Raw genomic sequence first — 18,888 nt, 5'->3', positions numbered from 1 at the left:
TTTAAGAGTATTGTATCCGTTTGTTATAGATTTAAAAAAAAAATCAAAATCTAAAAATAATTTAAAAACAGCTTCAAATGAAAAGTTGTTAGGAGCAACTTAAAATAAAATAGATTTTTTTTTAGAGGAGAGAGAAAATATAATTTAAAAGATTGAACTAATTTTGTAACAAAAAATTCCTTTTATATAGTTGTATTCAAACAAACTAGGTTATTTATTTAATAAAGTGATTTTTATTACGGTAAACAAACGCAAAATATTTTAATTCGTAACAAACGGGCCCTTAAGAACTTCTTATTTGAAGCTGTTTTTAGATTTTTTTTTAACTGTAACAAACGGATGCAATACTTTTAAAAGTGATTATTATTTTTAAAAAAGTGGTTTTTTTTTTCCTTAAAAAAGCTAAACAAACGGGCTCTAAATCTTTAGGTTTTAAAGAAATTTATATAAAAGGACAATTTTGGTATTATTGTAAAATTCATAGTAAATTTGGATATAACCAAAAATACAATTACGTGGATGTGAGCAGAAAAATTCTTCACATATTTGAGGCAAACCCTAGTTGTTTGATAAACCATTCATTCACATATCTCAGATAAACCCTAGTTGTTTGATACTCTTTTGACTCCAAGGTTTTATCAACCTCATCAAGATGACTAAGAGAAGAAGCGTGCATCTGCTTCCGAAAGTGATAACAGAAATCCTATTGAGGTTGCCGGTGAAGTATGTATTACGTTACAGGTGCGTTTGCAAATCATGGCTGTCTCTCATCTCTCATCTCTCATCCCAATTTTGCAACTTTACATTTTCATCTTGCCGCCTCACCCACACATAACCTTTTGTCCATAGGAAATGATTGTTTCCCTGAAACCTTATCCATTGATTTTGATGCATCTCTTAGCGGTGATTCTGCTTATGTTCCACCCATAATTGATTTTATGGATCACCAACAACATCCACAAATCGGAGGTTCATGCAGGGGGTTTGTGTTTTTGCACTCTGACAAAGGCTTCTATCTATGGAATCCATCCACCGGAGTCCACAAACAAATACCTAGGTCACCTATGACTATTGGAATCAAGCTTAATATTCTCAATCGCAATATTTTAAGGTTTTTGTATGGCTTTGCATACGAACCGTCAACTGATGATTACTTGGTAGTTTTAGGGTCCTATAAATGCTATAATGACTATGATCGGGTATCTGGTTTGATTACCTTGGAGATTTTCTCATTGAGAACTAATAAGTGGAAACAAGTTGAGGTTGGTTTTCATTTACCTTATATGGTAATTAATACTAATCGTCCTTCCAACAAAGTTGGGTTGTTCTTGAATGGGGCTATTCATTGGGTGGTTCATAATCATGAGACCAACATGAATGTTATTATTGCCTTTGATTTAAAGGAAACGACAATATCAGAGATAGCTCTGCCAAAGGATTTTTGTGTTACTTATTCTATACAATATGATTTGTTGGTGCTTGATGGGCTTATTAGTGCATGGATTGTGGACATGGATGTAGTGGAGATATGGGTAATGCAAGAATATGCAGTGCATTCATCTTGGATTAAGACTCTTGTTTTTTCTATACGTCCTGATCCGGACTTCTTCCTTGTATATTTTACAAATTGTGGTGATATAGTTGGAACAGATGGTCATGATGAATTGGTGAAGTTTAATTACAAAGGCCAGCTGCTAGAGAATCTCTCATATCATTGCTGTTTTTCAGGTAGATCCAAAATGGTCGTGTATACAGAGTCTCTGCTTTCACTCCCTACTGGCGTTAGATTGGTCAATGAATTATGATATTTTATACATTTTAAACAGGAATTTATGATAAATTTGCATTTTAATTTTAGAACATTTAAATCTTTTTCCTCATTGCTGATATGTGTTGGCTGGTAATAGGTGCATTGAAGCATGCTTTTAGTTCTTTCCTCTTTACAATACATATTATCAACTTTGAAAAAGGGTTTCATCTTCTTTATTTACCCATTCTTGAGCAAGTGTAAATTTTGGAACATGGAGTTTGAGCATAGAGACCCTCATGCCAGTGCAACATCAGATAGATAGCTTCTGTTGTGACATTACTGGGCTGATGGTCTATTATCCATGGATTTGTAGGACATAAGAGTTAAACAATCTTGTGTACAAAACAGAGTTAAGAAGATAATGAATTCATGGCAAAGTTTGAAATTTACTTGTCCATGATCAATTAATTAATTGATCACAGATCTCATATGAATCATGTAGATTTTGATTTTTTGTCAGGAGAAACGCTAACATTTCATGTACTAGTGGAGTTGTGTCTGAAACGGGGTATATTCTGTCAAACTTAAACTAATAAACTAAGTTTCTACATGCAAAGATTGTAAAACTCTCGAGTTAACTCTTAAATCTTACGGGTTTATAATTCTAGGTCATAAAAACAAGTTAACTTGCGTGTGTTCAATAAACTCTTGATTTTACTAGTAGTTTACGAGCTTACAATTCTACATCGAGTGAACCTTAAAATACAAAATTTTGGTCAAATATTTTTTGTTGTTTAGTTTAGTTATTCATGTGTTATAATATTTGATTGAACCTTAAAATGTAAAATTTTGATCAATATTATTCTAAAAAATACTTATCTTCTAGATGACAGCACTGTCTATAATTAATATGTTTTTCTGTCTGATTCAAGAAGGAAAGACTATTGATGATGTCTGCTCAAGTATTTCTCAATCTTAGTCAGTTTGTTGCATGGTATTGGATAAAAGAATAGATGTTCAACAAACTAAAACTAGTCAACCAAGACACATGCCAAGGATTACTCTTTCTTTAGGTTTGTCTCTACCCAAGCAACCTGAGACTAGAGGTTTTGATTCCACTAGTTGTTTGTCTACATTATTTTTGCTTAATTCAACCATTGTACCTCAAGATGTTGTCCATGACGGATTCTGTCAGTCTTCAGCGAATCTGAAACTATTGCTTCTTAGGCATAAGGTAGTGCTTGACAACATTGTAAGAAAATCAAGAGCTTTAAAAGAAAGAAGGAGCCTTCAAGAAAATTTTGAGCCACACCCTATAAGGTCTGTAGAGGAGTTGGGATCTTACCCTTAGGGATCCAAGACTGTGGTCTCACCATTAAGGGTACCATTGGACCTTGCTGAGAGGTGGAACGAGGAACGACTAAACTTTGGAAAGACATTAGTGTTCCACACTTCATGCATAATACAGACAGGGCGGCTGTAGCGTGCAAGGAATTAATTGCTTTTTAGATTCAAAATTAGGTCTTTTGAGGCAAAATACAATGGAGGAAACATGTATGAAGTCACACATGAGAGCATTAGTACACACAAGGTGAAACTCTATAACCATTGGTACATAATACATAATATTCACTGTGGATTATGAATAATAAAACGCCAGGTGAAACTACTAGATATGAAGAGAACGGCATATTGTTTGGCTGTTCAAAGGTGTTGCAATTGGATTTGTTTAAATAATTCCTAACTCTTGCATTTTTTTTTTCTTTTCTTTCAGCAACTTTATTAGGGTGCTAATACTTTCTAAGGTCATTCATGATTTGGTAAAAAAGCATTTTGGATATCCCATCCCATAAAGTATACCGAATAAATAAAATCAATAACTCTAATCGGGGAAGTCACTATTCAATGCCAATGACCAAAAACAGTCTCGTAAAACCACTATAAAAGCCTTAAATGTATTTGTTTTAAAGTTTTGCAATATTATTCCTAAGAAAGTGAAATAAAGGCAACATTTTCAATGTTTGTTTCCCGTTTTAACAAATTATTTATTTTCAAATGGTTTGCTCACACCTCATGTGAATCATAGCAGTTTTTGATTTTATGACGGGAGAGAAATGCTGACACTATGTACAAGTGTAGTTTCTGAAACCTGGTATATTTGCATCAAAACCAACAGACTGGGTTTTTACATGTTATAAATCTAATCGAAAATCATATATTAGTTGGTAGTGAAAATAATTACATATGAATGTATTCATTCTAATTGTTTGACACATGTGGGTGAGAAACTGCTTCACGGGGATAACATAGTGAAAACGGACACTCAAATGGCTGGAACAAAAGTTCCAAGCCAGAGTTCTCTGATACACAATCTTGAATCTTGATAAGAATTACCCAGGAATCTCTATCAATGGTGATTCTAGATATCTCTATCCTGCTTCCACAACTGCTGACCAAGAACTTAAGGAGTCCCAACCCTCTGCGAAAGAAGCTGTTCAAAATGTTCTGTGCAATGGCATGAAGAAAAGTGGAGGGAACCAACCTCAGCTTGACCTGTCTCCTTGATCAAATGTGAGCTCAACATCAATTGAAATGTTTTCACAGAAGCATAGTAATTCTGACCCTTCGTAGCCTGACATGGCGTGAGGCTTTCTTTGGTAAGTACCATTTACCAAGTGATAATAGGAATCACCTTTTTTTGACAGTGTAGGGGGTGTTATGTTGGTAGATATTTCCTGAATATGAACAACAGATAGGGACAACGATTATTTTATTAGAACGAAGTTTGGTATCTCTTCAGAGTTCAGATGTTGTTGATTGTTGATTAAGGAATTAAAAAAATTGTCATGTGTATCCTCAGCCATCTCCAGGATATACCTTAGTCCATAAGTTGAAAATGTAGAAGAAAGCATAATAAATCAATAATATGTATCAATCTGGCATTTTAGAAGTATGTGGACTCCATTTGCGAGGATAGCGAAAAGCTTTCCACTGTAGACTCATGAAATGTATCATTAGTTGTATGCCTAAGTGATTGTTCATCACTTGGTGATTCTTGATCATCTTTGATATGTAAGGAACTCTGTACCTTTCTTAGTGCTTCTAATTCCATTGAAACCTCTTTCATTGTTGGTCTTTTCTTACCATTAAGTCTCAAACATCTCATTGCAAGATTTGCAATAGCTAGAATGTCATCTTTCCTTGCTTCATTAACCAATGCGTTATCTAAAATTTGAGGAAGTTGGTTTTCCTTCATCACTGAAATGAAATGTGCCGTCATATTCTGACCCTCATCTTCATCATTGAATGTTATTGGCTTTCTACCGGTTATAAGCTCAACAAGCACCACGCCGAAACTATATACATCACTCTTATCTGTAAATTGACTTGACTGAAAATATTCAGGATCCATGTACCCAAAAGTACCTCCTACTGCTGTGGTTAAATGAGTCTTATCTAATGGGATTGATCTAGATGTTCCAAAATCAGACACTTTGGCACTATAGTTATTGTCTAGGAGTATGTTACTTGGTTTTATGTCTCTATGGAAGATTGGAATAGAAGCTGAGAAATGCATATATGTCACTGCTCCGGCAACCTCACATGCAATTCTAAGGCGACTTTCCCATGAAAGGGATGAATCACGGTCTTTCCCATGGATATGTTGGGAAAGAGTTCCGCTGTGAATGTATTCATAGACAAGTAATGGAGTTTCTGTCTCAAGACAACAACCTAAAAGTTTGACAATGTTCCTGTGGTTGATCTGAGATAAGATGACTACTTCGTTGACAAACGTTTCTATTTGGTTTCTGTCAAGGTGTTTTGACTTTTTAACTGCGACTATGGTTCCATCTGGTAGCATTCCTTTGTACACTGTGCCATAGCCGCCTTGACCAAGAAACCTACTTTGGTTGTAGTCATCTGTTGCTCTTTGGAGCTCCTCTGCTGTAAAAAGCTTTGCCATTTCTCCATTTCCATATGATGATAACTTCTCTTGTAACAAGTAACCACCGTTTTGCCTGAATAACTTTTCCTTACGAATACTCGCTCTCTTTTTCTTTATGTATTGATATAACCTGTAACTAAGCAGAAACAATACCAGAAAGCCTGCACCAATACCAACACCTGCAAATACATAAAGACATTTTCAAAATTGAAGGGAGAAGCAAGGACTACTGACATGGAACTAGTAACAAACATCTCCATTTTTACTTGCAGTCCATCTTGCCTCACCAGCGAAATCTGTCGTTGATTTGATGCAATGACTGGGAGTAAGTACTCTTGGTCGTTAAATTAAATATCTTTTGGCTGAAAGTTCGCCAAAGTCTTGAGAGGAGGAAGGGGCTGGTGAGGATGTTAGTCCTATTACATGTTTAGTCTATTTCTCTCTAGGGGCCAAAAAAGGATTAAAAAAAACTAGCATTAATTCACAACTCAATTTGTTTTCTAATCTATCACTTCCTTTTGTTTCAAAACTATTGATACCTTAGAAATCCAATGTCTAGTGAGTGATTTTTCAGCTATACCCTTAGTTGTGACAAAGAACTTAGACATTTCTGTTACAATTAATTACAAATACTAGAAATTAAATAAGGGTATTTTAGTCCAATATTACCTAATGCAGCAACCAACTTGGCAGGAAACTTTTGACCATGGGATTCATTACAACTTCCATCTGCTAGCCTTCCCTGAGAACAAGTACAGTAGAAACTATCAGGATCCTCTTTGCAGCTCTTGCCTCTAAGAGGAAGTAATATCGGTGTCAACGCAAAGAGAATCACACTTCTGTTTTCACTTGGTTGCAACTCATTTGCCTCTAATATGCTTTGTTCATCAACACCATAAGCCTCTCCTATAGACTTAACAGTTTCACCATAGTTCACTATGTAAACCAGCAAGGAAGTGATCCCTTTCGCCATCTGTGTTGTTGTAGGACAAGCACAAAGTACTGGAACTGTTACCTCGGCACCAATTGCAATGTTTTCAGAAGCATAATAATTCTGACCCTTCAAAGCTTGACATGTTGTGAGGCTTTGGTAAGTTTCATTTACCAAGTGAAAGTATGTATCACCTTTTTGGACAGTGTAAGGAGTGTTATGTTGGTAGATATTTCCAGAACATGAGCACAAGATAGGGACAATGATTGTTTTATTGGTTGGAAGTTTTTCATTTCTTGAGATGTTGTTGATTGAGGCTATGGTCGATGCTTCTGAGCCAAGAAGGTAAGCAATACTTGTAGGGTTGTCATAAGAAGGTTTTGACCTGAAAGTTAAGAATGAATTGCATGAGTTTTGAGGACTATTGCATAGGTATCCTTTTGGTGCTGAAGGGGTGCCTGAGCAATCAGTGACAGTGGTGTTAAGTAATATCTGTTGGCAGTTGATTGAGTAAGGTAACATACATAAGAGAATGTAAAGATAAAGAAACTTCATGAGTTTGATGAGTTGCACTTCAATTTTGAGGTGTAGTTTAAGATCCAAGGTATTCATTCATATTATTACCCTCATGTTTATATCACCCTTGATTCATTGACGATTATAAGGATTTGTATTAGTCAAAGTTGCAACAACTTTAACATGTTAGCTAAGTCATATTTATCCCTCTACAAGTCAAGAATGTGACACACTATGTAGCAAAGTTTTTTTGTTACTAAACACCTTGTCATTCAAATGTTGAATTGTTTTGGTCAAACCATATCCTTTTGGCTGAATATTCAGCATACCAAATCATAAGATATAAATAATCAATTATTTGTTCCAAACTCAAGTCTATATCACTCAAGATTTTGTCTTGAATTGTCACTAGCTTATTGGTCAGCTTTGAAATAATGACTTTCCTCCATAACACATTTGAAGTTAAAGATTCCTTTATGAGCTGTAACTAGGGGGATAGAATAACGTGCTTATCTTTTTTCTAATTTATCTTGATGTGACGCAAGTATTCTAAACGGAATTTCTAAGTTTGTTGTCACTTATGTCATTATCTAGCTATTATTTATTTATTAAGAGAAGATTATACTCATTTTTTCAAAGATGCTTGGGTTATGCATTCAAATCCTCTACGGCTGCTGCATAGTAGACTAAAGTGAATGATTAATTTTTTGGTGACAATTTTATTTTGAATTGATCATGTAAAATTAATTTTAGTTCAAAATGAGTTCAATTAGAGTTATTGTTTCCACGTAAAAAAAAAAATTAAACAATAAATTTAAATATAAAAATCATGTTTAAAGTCAATCAATTACAATTGACATGTTTCACCAAACATGTCAACCAATCAGCTCTTTTGCCTTTATTTTGTTCTAATAGTTGTTTGTTGCTATATGTTACATGACTTTGGATGAAAATGGTTTTTTAAGATAATTTTTTATTTTCTTCAACCATTATAGTGGTTATAAGTAAGCAAAAAAAGGTCTAAAGTTACAGTAATATATTTAAACATCTGATTTATAGGTATGAATATTAAGTGTTTTTGTTTCTCTTGCAAAATTTTATTCTGTATTGATACATCTGCTAATTTGGTAACTTTGGAAAGGTTTTGTAAATTTGGTTTCATTCTTTAACATTATATACTTAATTACAATGAGTTCCACTTCCCTTTTTAAGAACTTGAGCAAGCTTTGGTGTAGATTTATTGAGACATAAGACCTAGAGTAGACTGGTTAAATCCATCTAACCAAATTGGATTTGTGATTAGATAATTAAAGGTTTTGTGGAATCTGCTAATACGGCTTCAGGTAATCATCTCCCACCTCCTGATTTGATAAATCAGGTTGAGTCCACATAGGGATGGTTTGGGTTCTGTGGTGCAATCCCGAAGGGACTCTTCAACCAACCAAAGTATGTGTAGTTACACTAATATTTTGAGTTTTTTATATCTGTTTTTTGTTCACATACTTAATTTGTTTTTTGAATTTTCTGCTCAGACTTTTTCGTTTCCAATTTTTGTCTGATATATTCCAAGTAAACAAATATCAAATTTAGTTCATTTTGATTTTTCAATGTGTTTTGCTTTCAATCATTTTAATTTGTTTTTCTATCATTTACAATTTTCTTGCACTATTTATGCCTTAAAAGAAATTGATCTTCCTCCCTTACAACTTCATCATGTTATATTATGGAAAACTCATTCTCCCCTACAATCAAACTCTATCAGTAATTGCAGATGTATCAGCAACAAAAATGACTGGAGCACCCACAACGTTTGTTCGAGATTTATTCAGATGGAGTTTTGTGATTTATTGGGATGGAGGTAGAATCTTTCCATAGTTGAGTGAAAGAGAAGGAAATGAAGAATACATTGAACTTTACAAACTTTGAGGGAAAAGGGAAATGCAAAACTACTACTTTTAGATCATTTTACCAATTCCAAATTGAAACTATGTCAAGTAAAATCAGTTAACCTTTGTTTTAAATCAGGGAGTACACATCATCATTTGAAGTTAGTATATGTCTTTTTCAGATTCAAAGGAATAAAGAGCAGAGGCAATATGTGTGGTTTTGCAGTTTTGAGTTAAGTTATGTATCAAATGTAAGCTTTTGAGTGGAAAAAAGATCTAAAATTATGTATCAGAAGCACTTGGATTCCTGCTGATAGAAAATTAGTGGAAAAAAGATCTAAAATGCATCCACTCCAAAGAGTTCTAAAATGTCATGCATCAAGATTGAAGATTCAAAGTAAGAGTTCTAAAATGTCTTTAGTGAAATCATTTTGGCTATCTAATGTTTTGTTCACCCTTTCGTAGTTGAAATTTTCCATTTATGATTTGTCATATTTTGTGTGAATAATGTAAGGGCTGAGTTAACTATTTTGGATACAAATTTGTATTTGTAACTTTTGCTGGATTGGCTTTAATCAAGGGGGTGTATTGGATTGAGATTTTAAAAGACTATTTTGATAGAAAAAATCTTGAAGATTTTAAAAGACTTTGTTGGATTGTATTGATTTTGTGGGATTTTAAAAAACTTTTTTTCAAAGACTTTTTACAATCAAGATTCTTTCCAAGATTTTAATGGATTCATGATATAGATTTTAAAGGATTTTAATGGATTTTAAAGATTTTAAAAGGGTCAATAAATTTAAAGATACAGTACAGACCAAAAAATCTCAAAAACAAAAGTACAGTTATAAATCAACCGAAAACAAAACATTGAATCAATGAGTGTAATATTTCTTAAAAAAAAAGACTATTAGATAATATACTACTAGCAGGTTGATTGATCTTAAAAATTCTGGACATATGATATCAAAATAAATAGACCTAAAATTATGTTAGTTTATTGATTATAATAATTTGATTGAAAAATGCATGTTACAGGTAGAAAAATGCAAGTAGAAAAATTATTATAATACCAATGAACAAAAAGTTGTGATTTTTATAATAATTTGATATATAGGTAGATGGTAAATTAACCACAAGATTATACAGTACGTTCTTTTTTTTTAATGAACGTAAAAGTTATGTTAAGAAAAGTGCAAGTTAGAGGCATGATGATTTCGACGATAATATATAATCTGCCATTGTTACAGTAGAACAGAAAAGAATTTGGAAGAAACGTAAAAAAAAATAAAAAAATGAATTTGGAAGAGTATTACAAAATCTCAAGGCTATGTGTGGGAGACAAAAAAGTCTCAAGGTTAGGTGTGAGATTGTTAATAGATACATTTTACACTAAACAATCTCACAAAATCCATTACTCACAACAATCCATTAAAATCCGTAGAGTTTTGAATAATAGCAGACAATTTTTAAGTTATGCAAAATCTCAATTGAATACCACTGGATTTCATTGGACTCATTAAAAAATCTTGAAAATCCTAATTGAATACCACAAGAATGTTTTACATTCCTTAAAAATCTTAATTGAATACTACAAGACTTTTATAAAACAAAAAAGTCTTTTAAAATTCTTTGAAATCTCAATCCAATACTCCAATACACCCCTAAGTATGTATTGTTTAATTTGTTTTTAAGCTTATATCTTGGATTTGATATTCACTTTAGAGTAAACCATGTGAATATGTAGATGCCATTTTTATCTTTTTTAGAATAGGAGCGACATCCACTGAGTTTCTTACTCAATTCATGTTTGCTATTTCTCAGTATCTCATTTTTTAGCGTATCAATTGTGGTCCATCATGAGTGCATAACTGTATAATGTCAGCGGACCGCAAAAAAAAAAAAAGGAAACAATTTTTCACACAAATACACATTAAAGATAAATAATATGAAAATCAATTTCATCTTAATGTATATAAGATGGTACTTTGCTATTGTTATTCTCGTAAACTTCCAGCATGATGAACAATCAATTAAGTTAACCATAATCTTTAATCAAGACATGATTGGCATTTACCATGGAAGAACAAGTTAAGACGAACTCTATTGTGATATTTTATCTCTAATAATCTCATTGGTGTTTATTGATTGACTCGTGCATCTCACGGGTCAAAGATTAATTATTGGTATCAATTACGGGTTTCTTCGATTCAACATTAAATGAGGCTGAAAAGAAGCTTTAAAGAGATGATTTTTACATTCTAATAATCCGTTTTGAATTTTAGAATTGACATGTGTGTATTTTAAAAAACAACGAACATCTGTTTCATGAAAATCAAAACATAAGACTAAAAACACTATAAATAAAAAAGACAATACTTTATAGATTTCAAATAAGATAGACTATTTTTTTTTTGGCCGGGATTCGAACCCCGAACCTTACACATTATCCATACCAATTGAGTTAAACTCACGAAGACAAATAAAATAAACTATAATATAAAGATCAAAGAGTCTGTACAATTAAAATAAAATCTATTAATTAAATTAAACAAAATTAGTTTACTAGAATTTGTGAGAGAATTTCCAAAATATATATTTAGAAAGTTGCAATGGTTAAATAAATTTAATAATATAATCTTATTCGGTAACCCAATGGTTAAATAAGAAGTGAACCATCAATTTCGTCCCTGAATTTTCAGGGGTCGGCCAAATTCGTCCCCAAATTTAACGAAATATCAAAATAGTCCCCAAATTTTTATATTTTTATCATTTAGTTATGACTTATTACTATTTTGATTGGTATCTCTACTGCCTTTTTTATGTTGTTCTGCAAATTTATGCCTCAAGGATCAACTTGATTTCTGTTAATATAATTTAGGGACTTTTTTATGGTTTTTAAAATAATTCAGGGATCGATTTGATGGTAACACAAATAATTCAGGGACTAATCTGATGGTAAAATTATAACAGATATGCAACATTTCATTCATCTTCAACCTCTTTTCATGGTAAAATCATTACAACTCTACACAACCTTAGAAATATACATTAGCATGTTGCAAAACTCAAACAAGCAAATTATAACTATCATAAACTTAATCACCCTAAGCTCACTTTCCATCAACCTTGCCCTCCAAACCTCGTCATTGCCACTTTCCTTAGCCTTAAGCATGGACTGAACCTTCTCCATCATTCTTGTCTTTCTTCCATGAGCAGCACAAATTCCATTGTTTTTAAAGTAACCTAGTTCTTCAGCTTCATCAACCCACACAACATTCAAGCACTCTCACATCACCATTAAACATGGAGGATGAAGATGAAGCTTGACTTTGATAGTTCTTTTTGCCCATATGACCACCTCCCATCATTTTAGATTCAATTTCAACAGTTTTGCTTGAATGAATTTTGCAGATTTTGATTTTCAGATTCAATTAAAAAAAATTAGGGTTTGCAATTTTTTGATTTTGGTTTTCAGATTCAATTAAAAAAAATTGGGGAAGAACGTGACCCTTAATTATTGGAAGAAAATTTGGAGATTTTGGAGTGTAGATTACACATTGTAAAATTAGGGTTCCAATTTTATATATTTGGGGAAGAAATAGTCGTTGGAGAAGGAAGAGAGCCGTTGGGGAAGAAGAGCAATTTCCTGAAATTCAATCAACTTAGTCCTTGAAAATTTAGGTCATTATCGGCCAAATTAGTCCCTGCCTACGTGGCGTCTGACATGTGAGAGGTTAACGGCCACGTCAGCCCCGTTAACGCTCCGTTTGAACTGAAGGACTAACTTGATTGACATTTAACAAATTCAGGGATTAAATTGATATTTCGCATAATTGAGGGACGAAGTTGGCCGACCCGTAAAAATTCAGGGACGAAGTTGATGATTCACTCGTTAAATATGTTTAGTTAAAGAGTGTGAACGCGCAAAAAGTTGTGTTTGATTGAATTTGAACCCATGACACTGGTACATGCAAATGAACACTTTCTTCCACTATTGCGTCAACCATTGCATCTTGTCTTTGTAAAAACTCTTTCATAGAGTCATATCTCTTCAGCAAAGGTCATAAAATTCTCTATAAATAGAAACATTTTGGAAGCGCGAAAAAGATACAAAATCACATTCTTGTGAGTCAACATTATGCCGAAAATAATACTAAATCATTTCTTCTTTTCTGTAACACACAAGATTAGTTGAGAAAACTTTATTCTATAAACTATCTTTGATCGATAAGATTTGTATGAATGTGCAAATCACCTCAAGGATTCCAAAGTAGGTTCTCTAATACCGGTAGAAATAAATTGAACCTAAAGTTTAATGTGGTCATACACGCTTTGAAATTCATGTGCAATCTTCATAATATTTATCATCATCGTCTTCTTGTTCAACATTTAGCATGCGGTCCCCTAATGCAAGATCTAACGGAATTAAACAATTTAAATTTAAGATTAAAGAAAAAAATATTAGAACAATAAATGCTTAAATGTGTTGTTTTATCCCTTTAATTTCTTTTAAAAATGAAATTTTTGTCATCCAATTTAAAAAATGACTCAAAGATACGACGGAGGACCAAGAAATGAGATGAAATACGAAAATCGAGAAGAAGAAAAAGAAATTTAGATGTTTAAAATAGAAAGATCAAACTTAATTTATTTTTTGAAAATAGGAAAATAAGAAATGAATTTAAAGTCAACGCAAAATACCTAAATTAAGTTGACTCAGATTTGCATCCCAAAATACCTTTTCCCGAAAACACCTATCTCACAATCACAAGTCACACAATTCAATCAATTCATTCAATAAATAAATGTGCGTAGCTTCATCATCCACAAACGCACTGCTGTTCACGTATGGCATTCGCGTGTTGTCTCCTCTCCCTGCTTGCTTCCATGGATGCAATCTTCCTCTGTTTTAAATTGAATTTCAACTCGATTTTCATGGGTTGCAAATTATTAGTATTTGATTTGAGAAAGAAATTTAATGCACAATTTGGTTATTGTGTACATGATGAGGTGAAAACACAGCATGCTCATGTTAATTTTCTGCTATAAGATGTTGTCAGTCAATTTTAAGCTGATATAAGTCTTGAAGAGGTTGGATAGCTCAATTCGTTTGAGCTAAAGGTTGAAGGAGTTGAAGGGCTCGGGTTTAACCTAGCAAGTTAACAACAACTACTCCCTCCATCTCAATTTAGTTGTCACATTTGAATTTTACATGATTCTTAAGAAAATAATTAGTTTAGTTGATTTTAATGGTAAAATTAATATTATTTACTTAAATACCCTTATGAATTATAGTCAAGTAGAGTGAAATTCAATAAATAATGGTATATGAGTGGAAAAAATAATAAAATGTTGCATTAGTATCCTAAGGTGACAATTATTTTAAGACGGATAAAAAAATGCAGAAGTGACTATTATTATGAAACAGAGCGGAGTAATTACTAACAATTGTTTGTCCAATTTTTGATTTAAACAAGCTAAATAATATAAGTCATTTATCCTAAGCCATCTATAGTATAGATACATCTTCATTCCTATGCTGAAAATCAAGCACAAAACATAATGAATCAAGTATAAGGTAGCCCAACCCTGCGTGTAAAAAACTAGATGCCCTACTGCCAACTCGAGAATTAGTCCTAGAGTGGATCTAAAGGGCCTAACCTGTGTGGATAACTATTGGGATTTGAGAGTCAAGGACTACTAATTACGTTGGGGGTAGCAAAAAAGGAGTATCAATCCGGTGATTCAGAAGGACGCGGATTCTATTTGTAAGGAAAATAAATTGCTTTCCTCTTTGGACTCTTGGTCTGTTGATTCATTAATTCCGTGCCCAAATGATTCTTCATCACTTGATGAAGAATCATGATCATGGTTGATTTCAAAAGAACTTTGTGCCTTTCTTAGTGTTTCTAATTCTGCTGAAACTTCTTTCATTGTTGGTCTTTTCTTATGATTAAGTCTCAAGCATCTCCTTGCAAGACTTGAAATGGCAAGAATGGTGTCTTTCCCTGCTTCCTTTTGCAGTCTAGCATCTATAATTTGAGAAACTTGGTTCTCCTTCATCACTGAAATGAAATGTGCAATCAAATTCTGACCGTCATCTTCATCATAGAATGAAATAGGCTTTCTACTGGTTATGAGCTCTACAAGCACGACCCCGAAACTGTATACATCACTCTTATTAGTGAATTGATTGGACTGGAAATATTCAGGATCTATGTACCCGTAAGTTCCACCTACAAATGTGGTTAGGTGAGTCTTATCTAGTGGTATTGATCTTGATGTCCCAAAATCAGATACCTTGGCACTAAAGTTACTGTCTAGTAGTATGTTTGTGGGTTTTATGTCTCTGTGGAAGATTGGAATAGAAGCCGAAAAATGCATATATGCCACTGCTCCAGCAACTTCACATGCAATTCTTAGGCGGTTTTCCCATGAAAGGGAGGACTCTTGGTCTTTCATATGTATATGTTGGGAAAGAGTTCCGTTGGGAATAAATTCATAAACTAGTAATGGAGTTTCTGTTTCAAGACAACAGCCTAAGAGTTTGACAATATTCCTGTGGTTGATCTGTGACAAGATGACCACTTCATTGACAAAAGTCTCTATCTGGTTCCTTTCTAGTTCTTTTGACTTTTTAACTGCAACTATGGTTCCATCTGGTAACATTCCTTTGTACACCGTGCCATAGCCACCTTGACCAAGAAATCTACTCCGGTTGTAGTTATCTGTTGCTCTTTGCAGCTCTTCTGCCGTAAAAAGCTTTGCCATTTCTCCATTTCCATAAGATGATAACTTCTCTTGTAACAAGTAACCACCGTTTTGCCTGAATAACTTTTCCTTATGAGTACTTGCTCTCCTTTTCTTTATGTGTTGATATAATTTGCAACTCAAAAGAAACAAACACAGTAAGACTGTACCAATTCCCATACCTGCAAATACAGTTATTTTTTCAAATTCAGTTGGTTGCCGTGACTAGCAAGAAACATCCTTATATTCAATAGCAAACAGAAAAGTACTATGTTTATTCCACTAAAAGCCTTGCAAGATGTCTGCATAGCTAAGGCATTACTTTTAAACATTCTAGCCTTATCTACCTACCTGTATCCTTACTAACAATTAGAAATATAAGAAAACACAGCTTATAATATATTTGATATTATATTAGAGCATGTTAGATTATTTCTTAGGATCAGTGTATAATCTTAGCGTATTTTAGATTATCTCTTAGGATTAATTTACATATTACTCATTATTATGATTATTTATTTTCTGATTTTCCTATTTATCTAGGATTGATTCTATGTATTTCTGTAAATAGATGTTAGAGTTTAGTCTTTGTATCAAGTTAGTATTGAGTAAATTTCACTATAATTATATTTCTTCCTATTTTTCTTCTTTGAACTAAAACCCATAATTTCAAACCTAACTAGCTATGCTAAAATGTAAAATCCACTATTTCACTAAAACCTATACTTTTTTAAAGTTGTTCTTGAAGAGGGTTTAGAGTAGACAAATATACCTGAGGCAGCAACCAATTTTGCAGGAACTTTTCGTCTAGGAGATTCGTCACAGTAGATCCCCTTGGAGCTTTCATCTCCATGTAGTGCCTCGGAACATTTGCAATAGAATCTATCTGAGTTCTCTTTACAATTCTTGCGTCTCAGAGGAACTAGTATAGGCGTCGATGCAAAGAGGATCACACTGCTGTTTGCACTTTGCAGCCCTGACAACTCATTGGCCTCTCGCATACTATGTTCATCAACACCATAAGCTTCTCCTATCGACTTAACCGTTTCACCATAGTTCACCATGTGAACGAGTAAGGAGGTAACCCCTTTTGCCGTCAGGTTTGCTGTGGGACAAGCACATAGTATTGGAACTGTGAGCTCAGCATCAAGTTGAATTGAGACAGGAGCATAGTAGTTCTGACCCATCAATGCCTGGCAGGTTGTAAGGCCTTGGTAAGTTTCTTTTACCAACTCATAGTAAGTATCATTCTGCTTTACAGAGTAAGATGTACTATGCTGGTAGATATTTCCATCACATGAACAAAAGACTGGGACAATGATTGATTTATTTGAAGGAATCTTTTCATTTAAAGGGATCTTATTGATTGAGGCTATGGCTGATGCTTCAGAGCGAAGAAGGTAGGCAATTTTTGTAGGGTTATCATAGAGAGGTTTTGACTTGAAAACTAAAAAGGAAGTACATGATTTTTTAAGGCCATTGCAGAGGTATCCTTTTGGTACAGTAGAGGGGTTAGTGCAGTCAAAGACAGTGTTATTGAGGTATACTTGCTGGCAGTTGAATAACTGAGAAAACATGCATAGGAACAGAACTGTGAAGTGAAGAATGTAGTTGTAAAGTTCCATGATTAAGTTTCTAGAGAAGACAAGAAATGAGTTACACTTCAATTGTTTTCAGTGTTTAAAGAGATGGTTTAGTTCTTATCACGCGGCATGGCTTTTGTTTTATTACTTGACTTGGTATTCAGAATATTCAGCCAAAGTGGTTGATTGAATTAGACACATTATTTTCAAATATTAATGACCAGGACGGTTAATAATATTGAAATAATAATGATATTTAATATAATGAAAAGTTTGTTACTTACTGATCTAGTGTGACTTCAAACTCAAAGAGGCCCAATCAAAAATTAATACAAATTTAAATGTCTTCCAGCTTTGAATTTGAATGAGAACATGACTTTTTACCTTCCATGGATTATGAAGATGCAAAGAATAAGGCATGCTACATACCACTCGTGATACAAAAGAACAATGTTGTTACTAATAAACATTCCCTTAATATGGTCATGTTTGAAAATATTAATAGTTTGACTACGTCTACATGCAGGACGACAATTTAAAAAGTGTTTGTTTGTATTCTAGCTTTTAAGTTTATCTGCAGGAAAATCAAGTTTATCTAGAAATTCTTTGCATTTATACATGACTTTGTGATGGCTTTGTAAATATATAAAATTGCTACGTGAATGACATAAGTGTTCAAGACTGTGTCTTAACCCAATCCTTAACTGGATTTGGATACCCTATAGATAGAACTCATGCGCAGGTGGACCATAACATTGACTCGCCCTCAATATCACCGAATCAAGTCCCCAGAAGAAGATTTGAACAGTTCAAGATGGATCAAATGATGGCGAATATGCTTAGAGGTGTTCCTTGAGGAGAGCTCTCCATGTAACGTTTCAAGGATCAAAACTCTAAACCTACTAAGTCATGGCATTGGTCCATTGAGTCCGTAGAGCTCCACGTGATCATTGACATCTCAACATTCCATCATGTAACCACGTCAAATCTATGTGGCCACCATCACAAACTTCGTCGGTAACAAAATAAAATTAATATATTTGATTCAAATACATCAAGTTTTTTTTTTTATAAAAAATAAAAGTAAAAATAATAAATATATCAACTTTCTTTAACAACCTTTTGTTTATATTTTGTGACCAATGGAGTATATCTTTTCAATATCACAGATCATCTCAGTTAAATATTGGATATCAATTGACGGATAGACTAATTTTATAAAACTTCAAAAATTAAGGATCAAAATTTTAGATTTAGAAGAAAAAAAGATTGAAATTGTGAACGATACAAAATAGATGAACTAAAACCGTATTTAAATTGTCCCATAAGTCCTAACTCAGGCAAAAATGCTGAAATTATTAGGCCGGACGTCATGATCGGGATTTGAACCTCGGTACCTCCACTTTGTGTGTGTTAGTTATGATGGATTTGTCATCTCTTCTATTACCAAAAAAAAAAAAAAACCGTTTTAAACTTAATTAGTTTTCTTACACAAACATCTAATTATTTTGGGTAAAGATCCT

The 18,888-nt window shown here is 33.3% G+C and overlaps 3 protein-coding genes and 1 long non-coding RNA gene across 4 annotated transcripts; 2 read left to right on the top strand and 2 right to left on the bottom strand.

Moving 5' to 3' along the window:
- Window positions 1-601: 601 nt before the first annotated feature.
- Window positions 602-1,891, top strand: LOC11405177 (F-box/kelch-repeat protein At3g06240). Its single transcript, XM_039828281.1, has 2 exons — window positions 602-741; window positions 850-1,891. The coding sequence occupies exons 1-2, from the start codon at window positions 726-728 to the stop codon at window positions 1,803-1,805; spliced, it is 972 nt and encodes a 323-aa protein (XP_039684215.1). The 5' UTR covers window positions 602-725; the 3' UTR covers window positions 1,806-1,891.
- A 1,998-nt stretch (window positions 1,892-3,889) lies between these two features.
- On the bottom strand, window positions 3,890-7,329 carry LOC11406711 (wall-associated receptor kinase-like 2). The gene is made up of 2 exons (XM_024770570.2): window positions 6,366-7,329; window positions 3,890-5,875 (listed from the first exon to the last, which is right to left on the bottom strand). Exons 1-2 carry the CDS (start codon window positions 7,237-7,239, stop codon window positions 4,695-4,697), a joined length of 2,055 nt encoding a protein of 684 aa, XP_024626338.1. The 5' UTR covers window positions 7,240-7,329; the 3' UTR covers window positions 3,890-4,694.
- Window positions 7,330-8,208: 879 nt separating this feature from the next.
- On the top strand, window positions 8,209-9,636 carry LOC112416520 (uncharacterized). The gene is made up of 2 exons (XR_003007089.1): window positions 8,209-8,589; window positions 8,906-9,636. It is a non-coding gene; the product is annotated as an uncharacterized lncRNA (long non-coding RNA).
- Window positions 9,637-14,412: 4,776 nt separating this feature from the next.
- Window positions 14,413-17,481, bottom strand: LOC11418994 (wall-associated receptor kinase-like 1). The gene is made up of 2 exons (XM_003624058.4): window positions 16,555-17,481; window positions 14,413-15,964 (listed from the first exon to the last, which is right to left on the bottom strand). Exons 1-2 carry the CDS (start codon window positions 17,405-17,407, stop codon window positions 14,778-14,780), a joined length of 2,040 nt encoding a protein of 679 aa, XP_003624106.1. The 5' UTR covers window positions 17,408-17,481; the 3' UTR covers window positions 14,413-14,777.
- Window positions 17,482-18,888: the final 1,407 nt, after the last annotated feature.

The sequence above is a fragment of the Medicago truncatula genome, chromosome 7 (assembly GCF_003473485.1).
Source record: "Medicago truncatula cultivar Jemalong A17 chromosome 7, MtrunA17r5.0-ANR, whole genome shotgun sequence".
In the NCBI taxonomy this organism is placed as follows: domain Eukaryota; kingdom Viridiplantae; phylum Streptophyta; class Magnoliopsida; order Fabales; family Fabaceae; genus Medicago; species Medicago truncatula.
This window is presented reverse-complemented; position numbering and strand designations above follow the sequence as displayed.

Excerpts from the sequence above, each read along its gene's own strand:
- LOC11418994 (XM_003624058.4), bottom strand. The coding sequence starts at position 17,407 with ATGGAACTTTACAACTACATTCTTCACTTCACAGTTCTGTTCCTATGC. Across the intron at positions 15,965-16,554 it reads AAAATTGGTTGCTGCCTCAG|GTATGGGAATTGGTACAGTC; the intron begins GTATATTTGTCT and ends CTGTATTTGCAG.
- LOC11406711 (XM_024770570.2), bottom strand. The coding sequence starts at position 7,239 with ATGAATACCTTGGATCTTAAACTACACCTCAAAATTGAAGTGCAACTC. Across the intron at positions 5,876-6,365 it reads CAAGTTGGTTGCTGCATTAG|GTGTTGGTATTGGTGCAGGC; the intron begins GTAATATTGGAC and ends ATGTATTTGCAG.